Source organism: Ochlerotatus camptorhynchus, unplaced genomic scaffold (assembly GCF_037179485.1).
Source record: "Ochlerotatus camptorhynchus isolate MF236.1 unplaced genomic scaffold, CSIRO-AGI_Acam_v1.1 ptg000330l, whole genome shotgun sequence".
NCBI lineage: Eukaryota > Metazoa > Arthropoda > Insecta > Diptera > Culicidae > Ochlerotatus > Ochlerotatus camptorhynchus.
The window spans coordinates 18,317,069-18,341,515 of record NW_027040818.1 but is presented as its reverse complement, the minus strand read 5'-3'; the positions used below and the strand labels follow the sequence as shown (position 1 = coordinate 18,341,515).

General features: G+C 35.8%; 1 protein-coding gene across 1 annotated transcript in view; it reads left to right on the top strand.

Annotated features, from left to right (window-relative positions):
* The first annotated feature begins 4,448 nt into the window (after positions 1-4,448).
* LOC135708352 (SEC14 domain and spectrin repeat-containing protein 1-B) overlaps positions 4,449-24,447 on the top strand; it is a 96,302-nt gene continuing 76,303 nt past the window's right edge. The window contains exons 1-2 of the mRNA XM_065230408.1: positions 4,449-5,176; positions 5,241-5,436. Of these exons, the coding sequence (XP_065086480.1) occupies positions 5,007-5,176; positions 5,241-5,436 (366 nt within the window). The 5' untranslated portion in view covers positions 4,449-5,006. The remainder of the gene's footprint in view (positions 5,177-5,240; positions 5,437-24,447) is intronic.

The following is a 24,447-nucleotide window of genomic DNA, read 5'->3' as shown; positions in this document are numbered from 1 at the left end:
AATTCAGAGAAGCTCCAAGATCATAAGCAAAGTTTAATTAAAAATCACCAAAGTATCAAAAACTTCAGAAAGATCAGGAAATTTCAGCAAAATTTCAAGGTTCTCGGAGAAATTTCAGAAACTTCGGAGACATTTCGAAATCTTTGGAGAAATTCCGAAAGCTTCTGAGAAGTTGTGAGAATTTCAGCAAAACTCAAAAAAATTCTGCAAAACTCAAAGAATTTCTGCAAAACTCAAAGAATTTCTGCAAAACTTCAAGAACTTCAACGATGGTTCAATAAATTCAGCAAAGCTCCAAGAACATAAGCAAAGTTTTAGAAACTTGCGAAATGCCCCAGAACATTGAACAAATTTCTAAAACATTGAAGAAGCTCCAAAAAGTTCTGCGAAAATCCAAAAACTTCGGAAAAGTGCCATGAACTTCAGAAAAGTGCTGAGATCCAAAAACTTTGGAGTAGTTCAAGGTCTTGACGGAAGCTCCAGTATCTCCAGTATCAGAAGCTTCGAAAAATTCAGTGAATTTGTAACAATCTCAGTGAAGGTCCAAAAATGTCAGTGATGATCCAAGAGCAAAGTTTAAAAAATTAACCTAAGTTTCAAACACGTCAGCAAAGTTCGAAACACTTCAGCAAAATTTCAAGAACTTTGATGAGTTTCCAAAAACTTTGGAGACATTTCAAGATCTTTTAAGAAATTCTGAGAACTTTTGAGAAGCTCTGAAAACTTCAGTGAAGCTCCAAGAACTTCAGAGAAGCTCAAAGAACTTAAGCAAAGTTTCAGAAACTTGAGCAAAGTTTAATTAAAAATCACCAAAGTTTCAAACACTTCAGAGAGATAAGAAAATTTCAGCAAAATTTCAAGGTTTTCGGAAAAATTTCAAAAACTTCGGAGACATTTCGGGGTTTTTTGGAGAAATTCCAGAGCTTCTGAGAAGTTGTTAGAACTTCAGTAAAACTCAAATAATTTCTGCAAAACTCCAAGAACTTCAACGATGGTTCAAGAAATTCAGCAAAGCTCCAAGAACATAAGCAAAGTTTTAGAAACTTGAGAAGTGCCCCAGAACATTTGAACAAATTTCTAAAACATTGGAGAAGCTCCAAAAAGTTTTGCGAAAATCAAAAAACTTCGGAAAAGTGCCACGAACTTCAGTAAAGTGCCGCGATCTAAAAACTTTGGAGTAGTTCAAGGTCTTGACGGAAGCTCCAGTATCTCCAGTATCAGAAGCTCCGAAAAATTCAGCAAAGTTGTAATAATTTCAGTGAAAGTCCAAAAATGTCAATGAAAATCCAAGAGCAAAGTTTAAAAAATCAACCTAAGTTTCAGACACGTCAGCAAAGTCCAAAACACTTCAGCAAAATTTCAAGAGCTTTGGAGAATTTCCAAAAACTTCAGAGACATTCCAAGACCTTTTAAGAAATTCTGAGAACTTTTGAGAAGCTCTGAAAACTTCAGTGAAGCTCCAAGAACTTCAGCGGAGCTTCAAGAACTTCAGCGAAAATCCAATAACTTCAGCGAAACTTCAACAACTTCAGCGCAGCTCCAAGAATTTGTGCAAAGTTTCAGAAACTTGAGCAAAGTTTCAGAAACTTGAGCAAAGTTTAATTAAAAATCACCAAAGTTTCATACACTTTAGAAAAGTTCAGTACATTTCAGCAAAATTTTAAGGACTTCGGAGAAATTCCTAAAACTTCAGAAAAATTCCTAAAACTTCGGAGAAACTCCTAAAACTTCGGAAAAATTCCTAAAACTTCGGAGACATTCCGAGATCTTTGGAGAAATAATGATAGTTTCTGAGAAGTTCTGAGAACTTCAGAAATACTCCAAGAACTTCTGCGAAGCTCCAAGAACTTCAGCGATAATTCAAGAAATTCAACAAAGCTGCAAGAACTTCAGCCAAGTAAAATTAAATCACCACAGAAATGTTCAAAACACTTCAGCAAAATTTCGAGAACTTCAAAAACAAATCCAAACACTTCGGAAACATTTCAAGATCTTTGCAAAAATTCCGAGAATTTCTGAAAAGTTCTGAGAACTTCTTTAGAAGCACCAATATCTTCAGCAAAACATCGGATAAGTGCCGAGAACTTCAGAAAAGTGTCGAGATCCAAAAACTGAAGAGTAGTTCAAGGTCTTGAGATAAGCTTCGATACCTTTACTAATTCTCCAAAAAAATCAGCAAAGTTGTAATACTTTCAGCGAAGTTCCAAAAATTTCAGCGATGTTCCATGAGCAAAGTTTAAAAAATCTCCAAAGTTTCAGCAAAGTGCAAAACACTTCAGCAGCGGCGCCGGTGGTGCAGTGGTAAGTGTGATTATCTCTCACCCCAGCAGGCCTGGGTTCAATCCCAGTCGGCGCCGCCGGGATGTTCTGAGGCATAACATCTCTGATCACGCCTTCCTTCGGAAGGGAAGTAAAAGCCGTTGGTCCCCGGTTCATGAGTAGGTCGATAGGTGTGGAAGCTGCCTCTCTGGCATCGATAGCACTGGTGCTCAGCACGGAAACCAAGATCGATGGAAAACAAATCAAGGAAAAAAACACTTCAGCAATATTTCAAGATCTTTGGAGCAATTCCAAAAACTTAGGAGACATCCCGAGATCTTTGGAGAAATTTTGAGAACTTCTGAGATGTTATGAAAACTTTAGCGAAGCTCCAAGAACTGAAGTGATGGTTCAAGAAAGTCAGCGAAGCTCCTAGAACTTCAGCAAAGTTCCACGAGCTTCAGGAAATCTTCAAGAACCTAAGCAAAGTTCCAAAAACTTATGCGAAGTTAAAAACTACAAGGGACAGCCCTATGAGGTTGTACGCAATGGTGACGTAGGACTACGTGGTCTTATATAAAAAAATCTTATTTGTTAACTGCAGCAGGAGTTTGTGTTTTGTGTAGGAATGGGAATTTGAGCGCTTGACATAGCTACTGATTCCGATCAATAGCGGTGCGGCTTCTTCCTCCTTCTATGAATGCTTTTGTGGGCTGCAGCTCGCTGCTTGCAGGCAGCCTTTCGTTGTGTACTGGAGAACACCACTACCACCACGCGGTGATTGAATAAACACCGTTTGGTGAGACTGGATGGAATTCAACTTTGAAATCTGTGTCAGGGAAATCGCTTTTCGCAAGCAATCGGTGATAATTTAGCAACAGTTGCACAATCCTGCAATTTTCAATAGTGAAATTTTGAAAAATTGTGAAGTTTTAAATTTAACAGATGCGTAGAAATATAGCTGATCGATTGGTGATAAAATTATTGAAATTGGTCCAGGGGCAGCTTAGTTATTAACGTTCAAAATCTTTCATAATTTTGTTACATGTTCCATTTTTGGGTTACACAAAGTATACTCACATATAGATAAGACAGACGTAGTCCTACGTTAAAAAAATGTCAATAGCTTCAGAGAAGTTTCAGAAACTTCAGCAAATTTTATATATCTTCAACAAAAAGACCCGCTTATCTCTGATTTGCAACAGCCTCTCAAGATTCTGAAACGTTGTAGAGCGCAGATATTTCTCACCAAAGATGCCATCAACTGCCTGGCAGAATTCCCAATGATATTTTCGAGCAGTCGACTCTCCTTTGCCCAGTTTCAGGCCAAATAGGATTAACAAATACAAATTTATGACTCGACTTTCTCCGATTTGCATGAAACTTATTGCAACAGTTCGTCAATTTTGGATCTTGTATTTTTTTTTAAATGGCATTTTTAAAACCATTTTGAATAAAATTACAACATCCAGAATGGTCGAATTTTTGTAAAAATGTGAATGATTGCCCAGGCAAAGTTTTATGCAAATCGGAGAAGGTCAAGTTTTTCCGATTCGTCATTTGGTGTGCAACGTTCCTTTCCAAACATACTCGTCGGTAGCATTTGGAGGCGATCGGTACGTCAATAGTCAGATTACTTCCTTGCATTTTTATAGGTTTGTCAATCCTCACTTTCTGGTTGCATACAGCTTTTGGATAAAGTTTTCCTTCCACTCCAATGCCATTGCAATCAAAATACAAGAACAAACACTTACGCATATGGGCTCCGTTGGACATGCTTGCAAATCTTATGTTAAATACTTTTCAAACTATTTAAATGCTAACCAATTCTTCTCTCCTTTTCTTCAGAAACTCCTTTCATCGAGCCCAACCCACGATCCAGCAGCCCGGTCGACCTTAGTAGCGCTCGTAGAACTAACCTAGAGCGTGCTCATGGAACTTATCGTAAACCGACCTATAGTTTCCATTGCACATATCGCCAATCACCGCGTCGTCGCAGCCACCGAAGCACGTTTCCTTCCATGCGGCAACGCGCTTCCAGCTAGATCGTAAACCAACTGCAGTAGCAGTCGCAATAAAATACTCCGGTTGAGTTTTTGTAGTGTAAAGTGAATTGAAGCAGTCCCCAAGTGCATAGTTGTTAAACGATAAAAACAAATGAGCGCAAACCAAAGCTTCGCAGTTCGAGTGTTAGTCAGCCAGAGCCAATGATCCGTAGAGTAGTCGTCGTTGGTCGTTCCGGTCGAAAATCGTGCTCGTGGGCTTTTCTCGAAAGAGGCTTATTCAGCAATAGCGCAACGTGATCGAAAGTGAAAACAAATATATAACACACACACACACATAAGTCACTAACGTCGTCTGGGGAACCGATTAGAGACGGTCTGCCGTCGTCGACTAAGCCATTATGTGCGTTGTTAGGAAGATGTGATGGCCAGTTTGCGGTGTTGATGTTGATGGAAAGTTTAAAATAAATCGTAAATTATAGATTTACGCCTTGCAATCTCCGGGGTCCGTTCGGGGCGATTCGATTTGTGGCGACGACGACGTGTAATATAGTGATCCATTTCGAACCACCGAGTGCGAGAAGCCGACAGTGATTAGACGCCGGCTTACGGTCGAGTTTCGAGATTGTGGTTTGAAAGTGACAGTGAGTCATTCGGAATTTCGATACAAGTCAATGGCCGGTTTAAGGGAAGATTAGGATAGGTTCAATTGGAAGGTGTGTGGTCGTGGCTTGAAGTTGTGCAATGGAAGCGGACGTTCTGAATGCGTTGAATACGCAGACGGCGTACATCCCGGGAGGACGAGATCGCGATGGACATCCGTTGATCGTCATACCGGTGCCGTTCTACGATAACCTACCGTGGATGAAGGGATTCCTGGAAACGACCGTCAAGTACCTTTTGTCTTCACTCAGGTTGGATGAAGATTTTGCAAATTTAAAACTTCAAACTGAATTTGTCTTTTAAATCTCCCCCCAGCACGGAAACCATCAGCCATGGCTTTGCAGTGACCCTGGATGCGCAGAAATGCTCCTGGCGATCGGCACGGCAGTACATCCGACACGTCCACACGCTTCTGGGCCCAAACCTGGACAGCTTTCTCGTCATTCGACCGGACGCCTTTTGGGAAAAGAATCGCGTCGAAAACTGCGCCCGTCATCATCGACAGGGAGAGGTAAGTGGCAATTATTTGATTAACTTCGGGCAATGACAGCCACGAATTGTTGGCTTGATAGAACTGATAAGATACCCGAGCAAAGTCCAAAATCAACGTCAATAGTTTGATTTCAGTTTACGATTGTGAAAAAAATATATGAATTTTGTGTTTTCATTTTGCTGTACTTTTGATCTACATCCAATTTGCTGTTGATTTTGAAACTAAAAATGTGTTGTTGATTTGTTTTGATTGCATTGGCATTAAAATTGAATATTAGTTTTGTTACCAACAGAAAAAATGAACTTCAAATTTAGTTTTCATTTTGATCCCAGGTAGGGTGAAATGTTCCCACGAAGAATTACGAAATTACGGGACAGACAAACCACGGCGCTGTACGGTGAGAACAGTTCTGTGTAGTTGATAAGCCCTGGGATGCAATTTTCCGGCCATTAGCGTCGTCTTGTTGAAGTAATCAAATTGCAAATCTCGATTGGTGGTAATTGCTGATTTGCTACCGGTTTCAAAGATTGCGGCAAACGTAGAACATTGCAGTTAATTCACTTTGCCATTTATGTTATCTATGAACGTGTTATTCAATTATTTTTCGTCACTGGGTACTGGCATCTGCCTACCATGACAACAAGTAGTGTCAACTGTCTCGAAACTTGTATAACATATGTTAAAATGCATCTCTGAATCGTGGCTACTATTTTCACGAGGCTCTTACACAATAACTGTATGAACCAATATGATAGTTATAATTAGAATAGCATAGCATAAATGGAATTGCAAAAAATCGTAGCTGTTACGACCTCTAAACGGTTGTTAAGAAGAAGACTCACCTTCAGGGCGTCACAATATCAGCTTCAATCGACCAAATCGATGCGACGAAGAGACTGCTGGCTTTCTTTTTCTGTTAAAGTCGAACAGCTTCGCAGCATTCTAGAACCTCAGTCGGCGTGCACAAACAAATGTTCAATCGCTTGTCTCTCTTTCTCCCGTCGCTCCATTGGTCTTCCTTTCAAGCTTCGTCGAAATGGATGAGCGAAAGAGCGCTCGACTTTGATAGTTTTCTCTTTCATGAAACACATCAACAGAGGTTTCATGAAGTATATGACGGAAAATGAAATAACACATTTAAAGCATTTCTCACGTCAAAACACTTGAAGATTACACGTCATATTTCTAATTTATCTTCCATCCATATATTTATCTAAAAAAAATGATCGAAAACGGGACATAACGCATTTTAAACAAATTGAAAGAGCGGCGATAGAGTGTTCGTGAAAGGGGATTGAAAGCCATTATGAAGTTCGTTTAACTAGAAAATCGACGTTATTTACATTGAAAGCGATGAGCAAAGCAACGACGAGAAGTTCCACAGCCAGCCTTTCCTTCCAAGCGTCCTTCTTTTTTATTTTCGTTTCTTGCTGATAGCCTAGCTAGGCGTTATAGAAATGAAGCGTCGAACACGTATGTATGAGAGAAACAAAACACGAGTTCATTTTAGAGCTTCGAAATTGTAGAGCCCTGCTCACCTTCAACCGTTACTGTTAGACAGGGATGGAAAATCATTTACATTCATTTCGTGCATTCATTTACATTCATTTGCCTCTAACTTTTTTCATCAACAGAATACCGTTAAATGATGTATGAAGCTTTTGTAGCTTTTGATATTAACTACAACTTTTGTTAATAACTAAAATATGAATCTCTAATGCATGATGAAATAGAGCTGGCAGAACATGTTATTGTTTTTCAGTGAATGCAATTTACATTCACTGAAAAACAATGGTGGATTCTAATCACTCTGATTCATCATGCATAAGAGATACAGATTTGAGTTGTTGATAAAAAATGTAGCTAACATAAAAGCCTACAAAAGCTTTAAACACTATTTTACGGAATTTTGCTGATAAAAAAAGTTAGAGGCAAATGAATGTAAATGAATGCACGGAATGAATGTAAATGATTTTCCATCCCTGCTGTTAGATAATAATTTGGGATTAATCACTACCTCAACAATCCAGAGCTGTCCTGGCTACGTCCTTGCAACTGGTGGTGAAAGGGATGGAATGTTAGTCCGACATTTATTTAAGAGATGTGCAGTGAAATGTCACGAGATGCAGGAGGATTAGTAGGGATCAATGAATCCAAACACATAAAGTAACCAACGATACATACAAAACGGTTGCTACGACTACCATGACAAACTCGCTCTGCAACATAGCTCGATTGGAGTGGTAGAAGGATAATGATATATTGCTTGCCTGCTTTGTTGCAACATACATGATTGACGACATAGCTTGATCGGAATCGGGAAAAGAAATAACAAAAAAAATCCCATTAGCACACGTGTCAGTGCTGCCAAATCTAGAAAATAAACGGTGATATTGAGGATTTTTCTTTGGTCATTCATTTGAGATAAGCAACACAATTACATGGAGCCATTAAATTGAACAATCATCTATGTTATAAACTGCTTGGATAACAATACTGTGACACATAATGCACGAAATTACACATTTTGTTACCAGGTGAATCTTTGTCGTTGACATAAAAATTAATTATATTTTTACGAAGGTTTTTTAAAGAATCAAGTCTGTCAGTGACTAGGCGAAAAACAATTTTGACAATATCGCGCGAAAGTCTGTCAATGACAATGACAAATCTTCGGCTTTACTTCGTGAAGCAGCTTGCCAACAATTTCGTCAATTCCATCTACCGGCCTGGAAAAGCTGTTTGTCATGAATAAAAAAGTAGAATATTAAATCAGTCATGTATTGCGGAAATGTTTCGGTGGCCCCGAGAAAACGACCGATTCACGACAAGAACCAAAACCCGTGCAACTTATCAAAATTTATGATTTTGTAGAACTCGGCCAGTAATATCCTTATTCAGAGTCCACATTTCTCGACAACCTCTGAATCTAATTGGTCTTGTTGCTAGTTGAGTCTCACCTTGCATGCAAGATGAAAAGCGGCAAGATGGTAAAATATAAATGTCCTCAAAAGCATTCTTATTAGTGGTCGCTGCCAAAAGCTACTTTCTTCTCTTGTTTAGAGAGCCTTTCGGTTTTTCGTCTTTTCGGATTCAATGAAGAACCTGGAGTGAGCTTCGAATTTGATTTTATTCCAAAAATGTGTTCAAAGTGACCTTACACGGAGAACAAATTCGTTAAGTTAAATTAACAATCCTAATGGTCGCTTTCACATGGACAAAGATTACTGTTTAGAAGAAACATATACACTGAAAAAATTCTGAATTTTACTGGTGATGTAAAAATCCATGCCTGCAAACATTCATGCATGTAAACTTCCTTTTCACGTAAACTAGCAGCTTGCAAGAAATGTTGCAAACAAAGATTAACAGTTGCATACAATATATGTCATGACATGTCTAATAAATTTACACGATCTATAATTTAAACTTCAATGATGTAGCGTGAAGCGTTTATATGCATCATAGTAACGGAAATTTACACTACTTTGTTTAGCTGTGTACACACTACGAAAAAGACATGTAAATTTCAGTGCCCTGAGACCGACACATGCAAGCGGCCCTTTTGACATAAGAATCAGTAGAAAAGGACGAGAAAATCAATTTAATCAAACGCACTTATCATCGAGTTGCATATGTTTCAGTTTCAGGACCCTTAATTTTACATACCATGTTTGTTTACGTTCCATGATTTACGTCAAAGTTGAATTACGTCTCGTGTAAAAATAGTAATTTCTAAGTGTGTAGTTATTCCAACAATAACTTGACCGTCAACGCAATCAACTCAACTATAACTTCGATAAATTTTAACAACCGTCAAATACAAAGTATGTTGTAAATCTCTACTAACCTCGAGAAGACCGCGAGTAATCGGTTCAGTTCCTTTAAATCTAGATTTAAGACATCAATTATGTGTAACGCAAATGATAACTTGGCTCTGTAAAGTTTATTCGATTAAGCCTGTACAAATAAATAAATTAATAAAAAAAATACAGAGTATGTATTTTATTTGGTTTCAACTCATCATCATAAATCCACATGCTTTTAACTTGTGAGACGTGGCGTACAGTGCTGCAAAATCTCGACAGTACACGATGATATTGACAATTCTGCTTTGGTCACTCATTTGAGCTAACAGTCATAGTCAAGGCAAACCATGTCAATTGTCAATGACAATGGTGTCAGTGACGAACATGTGCAGATTTGTTTATTAGCTAAATTTGTAACGAAATTAAATGACTTGAGCAAAATAATTACATGGATCCATTTTAATGAACAAGTATCTACGTCCTGAGCTACTTGGATAACAATAATGTAACACAGAATGTACAAAATTACACTTTTTGTTATCAGGTGAATCTTTGTCATTGACGAAAAAATGAATGAGATTTTGACGAAGGTTTTTTTGAGGATAAAGTCTGTCAGTGACTATGTGACGAACAATTTTGTCAATATCGCGCGAAAGTCTGTCAATGACAATGACAAATCTCAGCACTGGTAGCGTAGGTGATAAGATAGCTGAATATCACGCAGAGGAACACGGTTCAAATCTAAGTTGAAAATTCATGCTGATTTTCCTAAGATTTTGCAGTAGTGTTTTTTTTTAACATTGTGTATAGATTTTTTTTATCTTGGCTGGTGGTTAAACAGATGTTTGTTGATTTATCGCTTTAGTTTGTATTTTAGTTTTGGTTTTAGTTTAGTATTGAAATAAACTGTATGAAATTAGATATATTTTAGTAAAACGCTCAATTTTCAACTTTTTACCTAGTGGACGAATTTTAGTAAAATTAGTGAAATATGAATGATCTTTATTATGACTAAAAATTAGCAAAATTAAAAAAGTTTAGCTCATAATAATTCAAGATATTACGGTTTTTTAAGGAAAAGGCGTTTTTCTCAAATATCTCTTACTTTTAATAAATTCAACTTAATAAGCCCAACACTGTACCAATAATTGATAAATTTATGATAATGCAGACAGAAATTCAGAAACGTATCTCTTTCAATTGTACTTTTAAAGCTGTCTTTATTCTAAAATTTAAGGACACCTGTACGCTCAATTTTGAGTTACACTGTATGTCGATAATGAAGAGAAATTAGTTTAATCAAATGTAGTTTTCCCCACAATAGTTTAATTGAACCAACTAAAGTATGCTTGTACTTTGAAGTTTGACGTTTGCTTATCAACTGAAAAATATAGTTGAGTCAACTATGAAATATAGCGGCACCGATGGCGTAGTGGTAAGCGTGATTACCTCTCACCCGAGCAGGCCTGAGTTCAATCCCAGTCGGCGCCACCGGGATGTTCTGAGGCATAACATCTCTGATCACGGAAGTAAAGCCGTTGGTCCCCGCTTCATGAGTTGATGGGTCGATAGGTAGGGTCCAGGTGTGGGAGCTGCCTCCCTGGCGTCGGTAGCATTGTGCTCAGCACGGAAAACAAGATCGACGGAAAACAAATCAAGGGAAAAAAAAACTATGGAATAAAGTTGTTGTCCTTTTTTTTTAGTCAAATAAACTATAGTTTCGAGTTATCTCTAAAGCAAATGAACAATATAGTTATTTTAACAGGAATAATTATTGCGTCTTATATACTTTGTTCTCCGTGTACGTCTACGTGGCAACTTAAAATTATGTTAAACTTTTACTTGGTTCGCCCAGGATTTTACATATCCCTATCAATACCGGACAATAATCTCCACGGGAGAGAACTACAAACCAAAACTGTCTCTGTTCATCAGTCACCTACCGCTTCAAGAGAAGAGCGAAAGAGTGCCCTTTACGTTAATGCCTTTATCCGTTCATTCTATGAAATGCACAAATCCAAGCTGATACCGAGGAAACTCGGGCACTGAGTGAGTGCCGCCCGAGTTTCAGGTGGCTTGTATCACTGATTGACTGAGTCAATGGTTGAGCAAGATTTTACTGGTTATTATGTACGGATACGGATACTCGGCAAAGAGAGAGAAAGAGAGTTTTTTCTCCTACCTGCCGCAGTCCGCGTTCTGTTTCATTGGTGAAGCTTATTGTTTTTATTCTTACTGATGCAGATTTTGCTGTCTTCACTCACTAAGCAATGCTCACCTAAATTTTGGTGCGGGGAGGCGAAATATTTTGCAACAAATGAACGGTTTTGCGCTAACGAGGCATCTTGAGGGCAGTGAGGGAAAGATAGACACTTACAGTTTTAATCCAAAAAATAGTGTCGCATACAATTAAATGTACTAAATTTAGTGCTTTAGCTCACGAACTGCTTTATTTTTAATTTATGAAATGTTGCCCACATGTAGAGTTTATAGTTACCTGAAATCCTTATATGTCAAGATACAAATCAGGGTTAGAGATTTTTTTTGGATATATAAACAATAATAATTAAATAGGGGCTTTTCATTAACTACATAGACTATTTGGGGGTTCTACACATATCTCTTGTCCCATAGATAACTACAGTAGTCTGGAGGCAAATTGATCACCGGGGTGAAATTGATCACTATGGGATGTGTTTTTGGTTAGCTTATAGCATATTTTTGGTGGTAGATATAAAGACAATTCTGATAGCATTTCATCGTGAGACGTGAGACTCCAATAACTGCTTTGACGAGTTTTTCAAAACAAACATGTTTTTCTGCATAAATTTCAAATTTATTGAAAAGATGTTAAAAACCATCAAATTTCATCACTCAAACAAGTAGTCCTAGTACAATAGAGATTGATGACATTCAAGTTAATGCGGTATTGTTTGTTAAAGAAAATGTCTATGAATCAGAGTAATGAAAAAAAGGATGACAAAGTATTAAAAATATTGAGAAATCAACGACCTCGTGCATCATTTATTTATATTTTATTTCGTTATGGTTATTTTGTGGCGAATAGTCAATAAAAACGGCTGTATTTTGCATTTCTTACGAAAAAAAAGAATGTCTGCTTTTTTATGTATTGCTGTGTTGGTTTTCCGAAAATATTTTTTTTTTATAATAATTGAACATCATAAAATATGAATGTTGAAATTCCCAAATATGTTTTTCTCCAATTGTTGTACTAAGGCACCGTTATAATTGATTAATTCGAACATCAAGATCAAACAATACATGCATACTTTATTTAACTGGTTTGTTTTAAGTCCACTTCTTGAAATTCAACATTACATAGAGCAAGAATGCCACTCCTACATTAATAAACAAGTTAAAAAATCATGCATCCGGCATAATTTTGGAATTTCAATCTCCGAAAGTTTGTTTAACAATAGTTTTCATTTCGGTGGCACTCTTGTTCCATCTGACCCTATATTCCCCGCCCCTATGAAATAATAAGTAACGAAAAATCACTGCAAATGCAAATCACAATAGATTATTTTATATTTCTTTTTCAGTTTTAAAAATAATTGTTTCTGTACTTACCCAAATGAATAATTTCAACATTCTCATTCTCATCCATGCATTGTGCGTTTATTTAAAAAATGTGGCGACCCCGACGTGAAACTGAATCTATTTTCAGGTTCAACAGTCGCCCCTTTGCACGCTTACTAATAAGTTTAGTATTATTTCCATTGCCCCTTTATCACCGTACTGCTTCAACGGACAGATAGACTCACTCTGACTCAATTTGTCTCTATCAACACACTCTGACTCAGACCTCGAGTTAGATGCATGGTGAATCAGAACGACTAAGCTCAATGACTGAGAGAGAGAAAGTCTGGTTAGATGAACACATTCTCAGCATTTGTCTGTTCTCCCGCTGAGTTGAGTCGGAATATTTTTGTTATTGCCTCTGTCCTATTCGTAGTGAGAGCCTGGTTGAAAAATGAACATTGTGAGTTGTATCTCTCAAATACTGGTACTGAGTTTTCATTGATGCGAAAATTTGCAACATTGTACCGGACTTTGGCTTAGTTTTGCTTATTCTATAAGCTTGGATTCCAATCGCCCTTGAAAGGGTAAATTAGTGTTTTTTAGATTCTATATATTATGCCCTCTCAGATCTGGGAACTTGGTTATTTTGTAAATTTATTAATTTCTTCTACTCTGATCTGAAAAGGTCTACAATCTAAAAAATGACAAATGTTTGTAACATTTATATATAAAATCATTTCCTTCTTCAAGGATAAATAGAGAGAAAAAACTTAACCACATATCTGCTACATACGCACGCATAGGACGCGTGGTCGTATTTGACTTAACTTAAACGCATTATCGTTCCTGAATAGTTTATGAATAGTGCAGGCTGATTATTGTTCTTACATTTTTTATTATTTTTTTATTGTTATTTGTTTTTTATTTATTTTATTTTTTTATTTATTAATTAACTTATCTTTTACCTAATTAATTAATTAATTTATTCATTATTTTTATTTTTTTTTTCTTTAATTTTTTTATTTTTATTCACTTATTTATTTATTTATTTACCTATTTATTCATTTATGTATTTACTTGTTTATTTATTTATTTATTTATTTATTAATTTATTTATTTATTTGTTAATTTATTATTTATTTATTTATTTATTAATTTTTTTATTTTTTTTTATTTTTTTAATAATTTATTGATTTATTTATTTATAAATTAATTACTTCATTTATTTATTTAATTATTTAATCATTTATTGATTTATTTAATCATTTATTGATTTATTTTTTTTAAGTTTTTTATTTATATTTTTTTATATATTAATTTTTTCATAAATTTATTTATTCATTTATTTATTTATTTATTTTAATTTATTTTTCTTTATAGCAGCGACTTTAAGCCGTGGTCTGGTTCATCTTTGCGTTATTTATTTATTATTTAATGTATTTATTTATTAATTTATTATTTTTTTTATTTATTCATTGTAATTCATTGTCTCCTAATTTTTTTAATTTTTTTTATTTATAATATTATTTCTTAAGTTATTTTTTCATTTTATTTTATTAATTAATTAATTAATTAATTCATTTATTTAGTTAGTTTCTCATTAATTAATAGATTACCCGTAAAAAAAAACCAATAAAATACAATGATTTTCATTGTCATTGTAACCATGATATTGACTGTCAAAACATTGTACATTTTTGTCCATTACTATAAAATCACAACGAAATTCATGGTTCACAACAATGAAAATCATGGTATTTGAGAAATTTACAGTAAAACAGGGGGGTTGTTAAACATCTTAACAATATAAAAAAGTAATTTTTCCCGAACAAATTTGATCTCATCACACTAATTTTCGTTGTTTGAGCATTGTATCGTTAAAAATCGAAATCTACTTTTTCTCCCGTACAATAATTTAACAATAAATTTTAATGTACTCAAAATTCAACATTTGAAATCATTGTAATTTCGTTGCTTTATTGTTATTATTTTTTTCAGGTAATTAATTTATAAATTTTTTATTTAATTATTTGTTTGTTTATTTACTTACTTTTTATTTATTTTATGTTTTTATTTATTATTATTTGTTATATTTGTTGTTTTTTTACTTATTTATTTATTTATTTGTTTATTTATTTAATCATTTATTTATTTATTGATTTATTTATTTATTTATTTATTCATTTTTTATTTATTACTTTTTTCATTTTTAATCAATTAATTTATTTATATATTTTTATTTATTTTTTTCTCTTTATAGAGAGACTTGAAGCCGTGGGCTAGTTCGTCTCTGCTCTATTTATTTATTTATGTTTTAATTAATTTATTAATTAAATTAATTAATTTATTGTTATTCATTGAATCCAAACGATAAAAATAAATTTTTATTTATTTATTTTTTTATTTTTTTTTATTTTTTTATTTCTTTATTTATTTATTTATTTTCTTATCAATGTATTTATTTATTTATTTATTTTTTTATTTATACATTTATTGAATAATTTGTTTGTTGGTATATAAATTTTAGTTTTAATTTTTTTGTTTATGTTTCTATTTTTTATTATTTTTTATATTATTTCTTTATTTATTTATGTATAAATTTATTAAGTTTTTTATTTTTTTATTTATTCATTTATTTATTTATTTATTTCATTTATTTGATTGTTTTTTTTATTTATTTATATATTTATTTTTTTATGTTTTTGTTTATTTATTTATTTTATCGTTTATTTATTTATTTATTTATTTATTTATCTATTCATTTATTTATTTTTTTATTTATTATTATTCTTTATTTATTTATTTATTTATTTATATATTTTTTATTTAGTTATGTATTCATTTATTTATTTATTTAGTTATTTATTTTATTTTTTTTATTTTTTTATCTGTATGAGAGAAACTTTCAGCTATGGGCTGCTTCGTCTTTGCTTTCTTTTTTTATTTATTTTTGTTTTTATTTATTTATTAATTTAATTATGTATTTACTTATTGTTATTCATTTTCTCCTTAAATTTTTTATTTAATTATTTATTTAATTATTTTTTATGTTTATTTTTCTATATTATATTTATTCATTCATTATTGAATTAGTTAATTAATTAATTAATTTACTAAGTAATTAATTAAATAATTAAAGTTTATTTTTTTATTTTTTTATTAATTAATTTATTTATTAATTAATTTATTTATTTATTAAATTATTTGTTTGTTTATTTATTAATTTTTTTATCATTGTTTTTATTTATTATCATTTTTTATATTAATTTATTTATTTATTGATATTTTTGTACGTATTTATTTATTTAATCATTTATTAATTAATTATTTAATTAATTTATTTATTTATTTTTTTTATTTATTTAATGATTTATTTATTTATTTATTTCATTATTTATTTATTTATTTATTTTTTATTTATTTATTTATTTATTTATTTTTTTATTTCAAGGGAAGTACCGTTGATGCGACAATCGAAAAATAGCGGTTGTTTTGATCGATGAAACGTCATAACAGAACTCTTCGGTAGACTAATAATTAACTTGTTCTGATGGCACCAGTCAACAAACAGGTTTAGCATATTGCCCAGGCGGTGGCAGTCTTTAGCTGAGTGGATCACAAAATATATGTTCAGGTCATCAGCATACATGATCACGCAGTCCAAGCATAATTTCTAAGCAACGTCCTTCAAGAACGTCCTTGGGGTACTCTGGATGAATTTCAGGAGTCAATTTTTGCGCGGAGTTGCCTTCCCGTCAAATAAGAACTCAGCCATGCTACTAGCTTAGAAGATGATCCAAGACGGGACAGTTGAGCCAACAGTACGTAGTGATCGATTTTGTCGAATGCCGCCTTCAGATCGGTATAGATGACATCCACATAACTTTCATTGGATTTTTAAAAGCGATATCTTCATTTTATGGAAAGCGAATGAAATTTATAGGATTTCACCATCGGTGATTACGTGAAGTTTTGCTTCAGTGCATCAGAACTTCAATAAGCACTGCACGGGAAAGCTAATCTTTTTTTGCTGTCCTCTGTTCTCCTTTCGCCATGACAATGAAAGAGTTTCAAATTCGTTCGAAGCATTTAGCGGCAGATGACGCTATTGTACCTGTCTCACAGCGGTCGTACGAGAAAATGGAAGAGTTGCCAGTTTTCTTTATATGTTGTCTTCGATTAAGGTTAGGCAATATTATGTTCACCATGAACCGGTATTGATTCAAATTGTTCATGACGGATTAAACAAATTGAATAGATTTCCGATAAAATGTATTTTGTTGTGCAGAAAATTTGTTGAGAAATTATGTTTTTAGAGCAAATTGAATTTTGATATCCATGCAAATTCATGACGTTAGGTTCGCAAAGATTAAACCGTTTCCTGTAAAAAAAATAACAAAAAAAGCATACTATAAGAACACATGGAGATAAGTATGATGTCTCTGGCGAAAAGCAGTGCCGGCTAGATAACAACTGTAAACGCTGGGGTGCTGTCGATGGTTGGAAAGCAATCACCGGTGAAGATTCTACCTCCGAACATGGTCCGAGTGATCATCGAAGGCAAATTTATCGATGTCACTTACGATGAGGAACGAATCATGGAACGGAATGTGGGTTGGCTGATCAATGAAGTAGTGACCAGTTGGTGGCCTTTGAATGGGCACCGATCACCTTACAACGCTTCTGTGTGGCTCGGATTTCATAATCAATTCGTACACTAAAAAAAGTTTTCACTTAGTTTCTATTAGGAACGCACATAGTATTTTTCCAAAAACAAAAACAATGATTTTTACCTGAATATCACATAGCATTAGAAATTCTGTATGAGAAATCATATAGATTTAATTGGACATATAACGTTCATGTGATTTAGTGGTGCAATTTCCAATTATGGGATCACATGAAAGTTCTGTGAAATTCACATGGATATTTTCCACTGGTTATGTGATTTATTTTTTGAGTGTACCTCATAGAGTTTGAAAAGCTGCATTCGGATCAGTTCTAGAAGGATTATTGCAAACATCGCGATGTTGAAATGCTTACCGAACTGCTTCAATCGCTGAGCACCATGGAAAACACTGGTCACTTTACACTTCGCCGGGACTTCTTCTCCGCCAAGCCTATAAATATTCTTTTACAAGCGCTGGGTTACCAGGGTCGTGTCCGAGAACTAAACCTATCCTTCTACCAACTCACCGATGTCAAATTCCAGGAGCTCACCTTCAAGCCCAAAAACTGACCAATCAACATTTTACAATTTCACTTAACCTCCTTCGGCAGTAATTTCAGCTCCGTCACGAAACTCCCCGCTCCAAATCGATCTACCCACGTCTTCAACGTTCCCTTCACTTCCTCCTTCAGGGTCTCGCTATCCCCACTAATCACATTCCGAATCGGCATTATGACCAGTAGCAGTCCCTTCATGGCCATCTTTTCAATCAGCTTCCGGAACGATGCCACCCCCTTCCCAACTTCGATCAAACTGTTCTGAAACACCAAAGCCTTCCGCACCAGATCCTTGAACAGTTCGATCGTCTTGAGTGGAGGTTATCTGATCTCGAAATCTTCCAGTAGCGACTCCAGCACCATCCGGAAGAAGTTCAGTATCAGCTCCAGATTACAGTTGTACTTGGCAACGGTCATCGCCTTGATAACCTCGCTCATCCCGCAAGCATACCGCGTTGACTTTTGGGCGGTTTCTAGCACAGCCGGAAATTCACGGTTGAAGTTATGAAACCAACAGTTGGATTGTGTCAACAACAATGATTAACATTTTGACACATGCACAGATCACAGGCGCAAATATACAGTGTTGCCAGTAACTTTAAATATCATGAAAATGTCTAACCATGGGTGCCGCCCCGTAACGTGGGTAGATCACCTTTTCGTGGTACGTTACGGGATGTAAGATCTACCACCGATTCCTAGTCCCGACTACTTCAAACTAGGGGAACAGGATTTTTCAGTAATCCAAGGAACACATCTTAGTCCTTGTTACTTTTTATGCCTTTTTGATAGTGACAAGACTCGGCTTTGTCTATCGAGGATGATCTTGAAACAAGGCAAAAAAATGAGTTAGTTGTCTTCATCTATGTGATTCCTAATCGTTGTTCCCTAGTTTGAAGTGGTTAAGACTAGGGTTCTGATGCATGGCCATTATCGGTGTCATACCTTAATTTTGTTGCTAAGGAATCCAATTTTGACTGACAAAGGGGCGCGCCTTTGGAGGGTGTTTCAACACTCCGAAGGGTATAAATAGCGGGACCTTTCAATTAGACTCGGATCCTTGCGATAAATGCAAGAGTGGCAACTGTAAAAAAATCGAATGTTTCATCATTTCTCAATAGTGATGGAGTAATACGACATGCACTAAACTAAGGACACGGGATATACTACAATAGATCAATTTACTGGTCGCATTAGTGTTAGGTCCCGAACAGAGGGAAAAAAAAAACCATGGGTGCCAATGAAAGTGTCCAGGTGTGCCCATCTGTATTTTTGGCACACTGTGCGGAGTGACCTGCCCCTTTGGTTACACCTATCAATTCAATCTATGTTGTTTTTTTATTATTAAATAGGGTTAACTGAACAAAACATGCACAATGGAATAAGTTTTCTTGTTTTTGAAATTTTCACTGATTTTTAAACTTTTACCAAACAGTTCCTTAGTATGGAATAGTCAACATAACCTCATGCAGGATAAAATGAATAAGATTTGTTTTTTTTTTCGAGATTCCATCAGTCTAGTAGTTTTGCATTTTATTTTGCTGAGATTAAATAAAACAATTTCCGAGACTCAGCCAACAAATAAGATTATTTTACAGATATATCTTAAAAAGTAAATGCCGAGGTAATCGACTGTTGGATATTTTATCGAGCTAGATTGAGTGTGTTTGCCTGGTCCGTCCTCTTTCCCGTTGGCAACACGACCTTAATCAGTAATTTCTGTCCCAGTTTTGTTTAAATGCATTCAATGCGATTTATTGCCGGTCATCACTGATCCCTAAAAAACGTTTATGAAATGTCTAACATTTAAATTAAGGCTGAGTTCCCCTTCGAGAATTTTAAGTTAAAATTAATTAATATGTTCGAAAATTCCTGTGTTGGAACACACTTTGGCTATTCGATACATTTGAAGCGCCCCTAAGTAAATCCAATCGCTCCACCGCGAAAATAAAAAAATATTTTCATTCCCTTTCACATTTTATAGAAAATAAAGAACTAAAATAACACGTGCTGTCAATAAAACGGAAGGTCCTGGAGCTCCTTAAAAGTCAGTTTTACATGAATTCCCGTTTCATCTTCCGAAGTCCAATCACTCAGTTTTTAAATCGAACCGTAATTCTGTCTATTTATTCGAGAAAGATTAACTCCTCCAACAGTGGGGCAATAAATTTGATTGTTTTGAGTGTATCTTGAAAATGATTTACAATCGATTATGTGAATCTGTCGGCGAATGAAATTACCCACCAATGATTGCGCTGTTATTGCTGCTGATACCTATACGTACTTGTACATTTCATTGTTGGATTTGAAGTTCACTCATGACTTGCCTTTTGTTTGCATTAGAGAATGACTAACTGTGACATTTTGATCACCATTTAGCAAGCATGCATTTTCTAGATTAAAGAATTACGGTTTCTCACAGCACACCGTTAATTCCAGGTACTAACTTGAACCAAACATCACATGCCAGCAGGAGCGCGAAAATGTCATAATCATCATGTTGTCGTTCGCTGGAAGTAAACTAGCTGCTACGTAGAAAGTGCTCCGGTTTCCATTTCATTACCATTCATACCCAAAGCACGTTATACTTAGTAGGTACCTACCCGTATGCAGTTCGAATTCACACACAAGTGGGCATAGCTGTACTACGTCTATAAAGATTACAACATCCACCGAGGGCGCATTGCATTGGTGTCACGAGTGCACGCGTTAGCCAAACCTCTAATTATGCTCAAAGCTAACTAGCTAACGCGGGGAAACTAGCGACACTGTATAAAGAGAGAGAGAAAAAGCTCTATCTGCCTATATCTGCCGGATAGAAAAAACAAATAATGTATGCAACGCCACCCCTTCAATCTTCCAAGTGGGAGGGCGCTCCATTTCAGTTTACGAGTTTTTTCGTCATTATCTATGTTATTCACGAGCTCTTTGAGTTGCAACACTATTGCATCCAGGGCTTGCTGAACGTTGATTGCTAACGATCGTGGAAATTGAGTCTTCAAAATGCAAAATTAATTGACGGTTGTCGTTTGTTTTGTTTTGGGTACACACTAAATTGCTTCAAAACGAAGTAAACTAGATTTTCCATGGTCTTCTTCTTCTTTGGCTTCAATTAATGAATTTTCATGAAATCTCCTTCAGAATCATTCCAAAGCGGAACATTGTCAAAAAGGCCGTTTAACGCAGCAAAACAGCCAATTCCAGCGCAAATTGCGGCGATCACAGTGCGGCACTTTTGTCCACAACTGCCACTTACGAGCGGCACCTGCTTTGCCGATGATTTTATTCATCTCAAAACTGCCACTTTACCTTTCATTTTTCTCACACTTTCCGCCACAATCGATCATCAATGTGTGCGTTACCGCCCGTTTAACACTTTCAATTTCAATTTCAATTGCCGTTTGTTATTCTGATTACTATGCTTCACAAGCCTCGGCAGGCGCCAATTAGATTTGGCGCAAAATTTCCACCGCAACACTGCCACGCTTGCTGATTTCAATATTCGAGTGCGACAAAAGGAGGTGTGTGATAAAAAGAGAAGCCGACTCGTGTCGATTTGCGAAATGATTTACGCTGCTGGATAGAGTTTGACATGAGAAAAGCAAAATAAATAAATTGGCGAAACTGTGTCGCACAATCGTCTCATGAGGTAATATCAATCATACGCCGGGTGCACTCAGCGAGTTCTCATTGGAAATAATTAGTCACAGACAGACAGCGGTGGCTCAGCGAGTTCTTCTGTCTTGCAAAGCAGGTGCCTACTGAATGTCAAATGGCACTCTCCAACTCCCAACGATCGGCGTCGATTAGTGAAGGGGTTGTGAAAATCGATGCGAAGTGGTGGATTGAAGGCAATTTACGGTATGGTTTCCCGATCTTCGAACGGATACCGCGTTCAGGAAGGAAGGTTCCACAGATGCTGAGCCAGCCGATGACGGCAGCAGAGAAGGTATGTATGTTCTCAAATCGCAGGTGAAAGGAGAAAGTGTGACGTGTTGAAAAAAGTATGCATATACGTGAACTTGCAACTCATACAGACAGTATGGATTGCAGGAAATGGAATTGTCGACATTGGCAATGATAGTGGCTCGGAAATACAAATTGTAAACTTTGTTAAACTTTCTTTTCATTCGCGATATATTCTACATAAAGTTGGTCAATTTTTTTTCCTTGATTTGTTTTCCGTCGATATTGTTTTCCGTGCTGAGCACCAATGCTACCGACGCCAGGGAGGCAGCTCCCACACCTGGACCCTACCTATCGACCCATCAAACTCATGAACCGGGGACCAACGGCTTTACTTCGCTTCCGAAGGAAGACGTGATCAGAGATGTTATGCCTCAGAACATCCCGGCGGCGCCGACTGGGATTGAACCCATTCCTGCTGGGGTGAGAGGTAATCACGCTTACCACTACACCACCGGCGCCGCTAAAGTTGATCAATGTTACAAAACCATCCATGAAACTTACTGACTACCATAAGGACAGAGTGATTAACCTTCTGTTAAAACATACCAATCCATTTCTTTCTTATCATTGCCACTCACTGGGTAACAGTAACTGTGATCCTGATGAATGTGGGCGTCTTAGTGGAATACCTGTATAATGAGAGAGAGAAGGATTAGTATTTTCCATTTAATTCTTCAGTGTCTTGTACTAATAAGTCGAGTATTAGTACAAGACACTGAAGAAGTCTGCACATTGTAGACGAAATACGCGTATCTGTCAAGGATAAGCAAATAAAGTAGTGGAATTAAATGGAAAATACTAATCCTTCTCTCTCTCATAGTAACTGTGATGATTTTAAAAATGAATATTAATCGAAAGGAAAGATATTTTGATTTTTTTTTTTTTAAGATTTAGCATTAATCAGTATGTTTAAGAAATATTATTTAACTTCATAAGGCACACGGCTGTCATATTTGACATATATTTGAGTTCCGTTCACTCAAATTCGCAAAAAGACAGGTCACTCAAAGACTTAGTAAAGTTTTCCTCGGTTTTCCAGGAAAAACGTATAAAATTTGAAGAAAATTGAGAGAGGTTTCATTCAGTCTATTAGTATACTCTTGGACTGAGTAAATTTTTCGTCGATTGTCTGACGACGATTTGCGATTATGAGTGAAACCCCACTCAATTTTTAAGTCGATTCTAGAGCAAGATATGATAAGGTCCTATGAACCGAATGAAAATAATAACTTTAAACGTCGATTGCTCATGATTCACAACACGTCCACGGAATCTCGGCTGATCCGCTTCCACTGCTACTGGTGTTCCTGCTGCTATGCTGCTATTCCTGCTGCTGTTGCTACCGCTTGTCCGTTGCTTTCAACATTAAATAGTCACAAGAATGACCTCAACGAGTAGTAAAATTATGTTTATTTCTGTTGATTATGGCAGTACATTGATTTATCATTTTAATTGATTAGCCTACTTGGCTCTTCATCTTTGTTTAATTTGATATTCTAATTTAATATTTGCGTTTTTCAACTAGTTTACAGAATATCCCTTTGGGGGATACGAGTATAACTTAACCTAACGTGCTAGATCACGTATGATCTGATGATTTGTTCTCAGACAGGTGTCTCTGAACCTTTCCAGGATGAATACTCTCCGTTCTTCTAATATCTGAATTCCAGCCAGGAGGTGGATCTCAGAATGTCTAGTCCGCGGGGGACTGTTTAGGACCATCCTAAGGATCTTGTTCTCGATCCTTTGGAGTTAAAAGTGATGGCATTTTGCGCAACTCTCCCAGATTGGCATACCGTACTCGATTACAGGAAGGATGATTTGTTTGTAGACAGCAAGCTTATTTTTCAGGGACAGGGTTGACTTCCTGTTGATAAGTGGATACAACGATCTTATCAAGATGTTGCACTTGGTTTTTGTTTTGTCAACGTGCTCCCTGAAAAGAAGCTTGCTGTCTAGTGTTAGCCCGAGGTACACGACCTCTTTGGACCATTCCACCACTGTGCCATTCAGGCAGATCTTGTTATTCTCCGACGGAACAAGTCTAGGAGATTTAGAGTGTGGAAAGATAGTGACCTGGGTCTTTGCCGCGTTGATACGGATCTTCCAGCTGTTGAAATATTCAGACAGGACGTCCAGGCCTCTCTGAAGTTTGGCAGTAAGAGCTCCGATGACCCTATGTGTCATCTGCGAACAGAGACAACGATCCACCATCAGGGAGAGCCGGCATATCGGAGGTGAACAGGTTGAATAGGATGGGGCCAAGGATGCTTCCTTGTGGAATCACGGCACCAATGTTGAAAGCATCCGATGTGATGCCATTCAGAGAGACTCGCAACGTCCTGTCTGATAGATAGTTGTTTATGATCTTCACTAGGAATATTGGAAGACCGTGCTGCTGCAATTTGAACACCAGGCCATCATGCCAGACATTGTCGAACGCTTTTTCAACGTCCAACAACGCCATGGCAGGTGTTTTTGA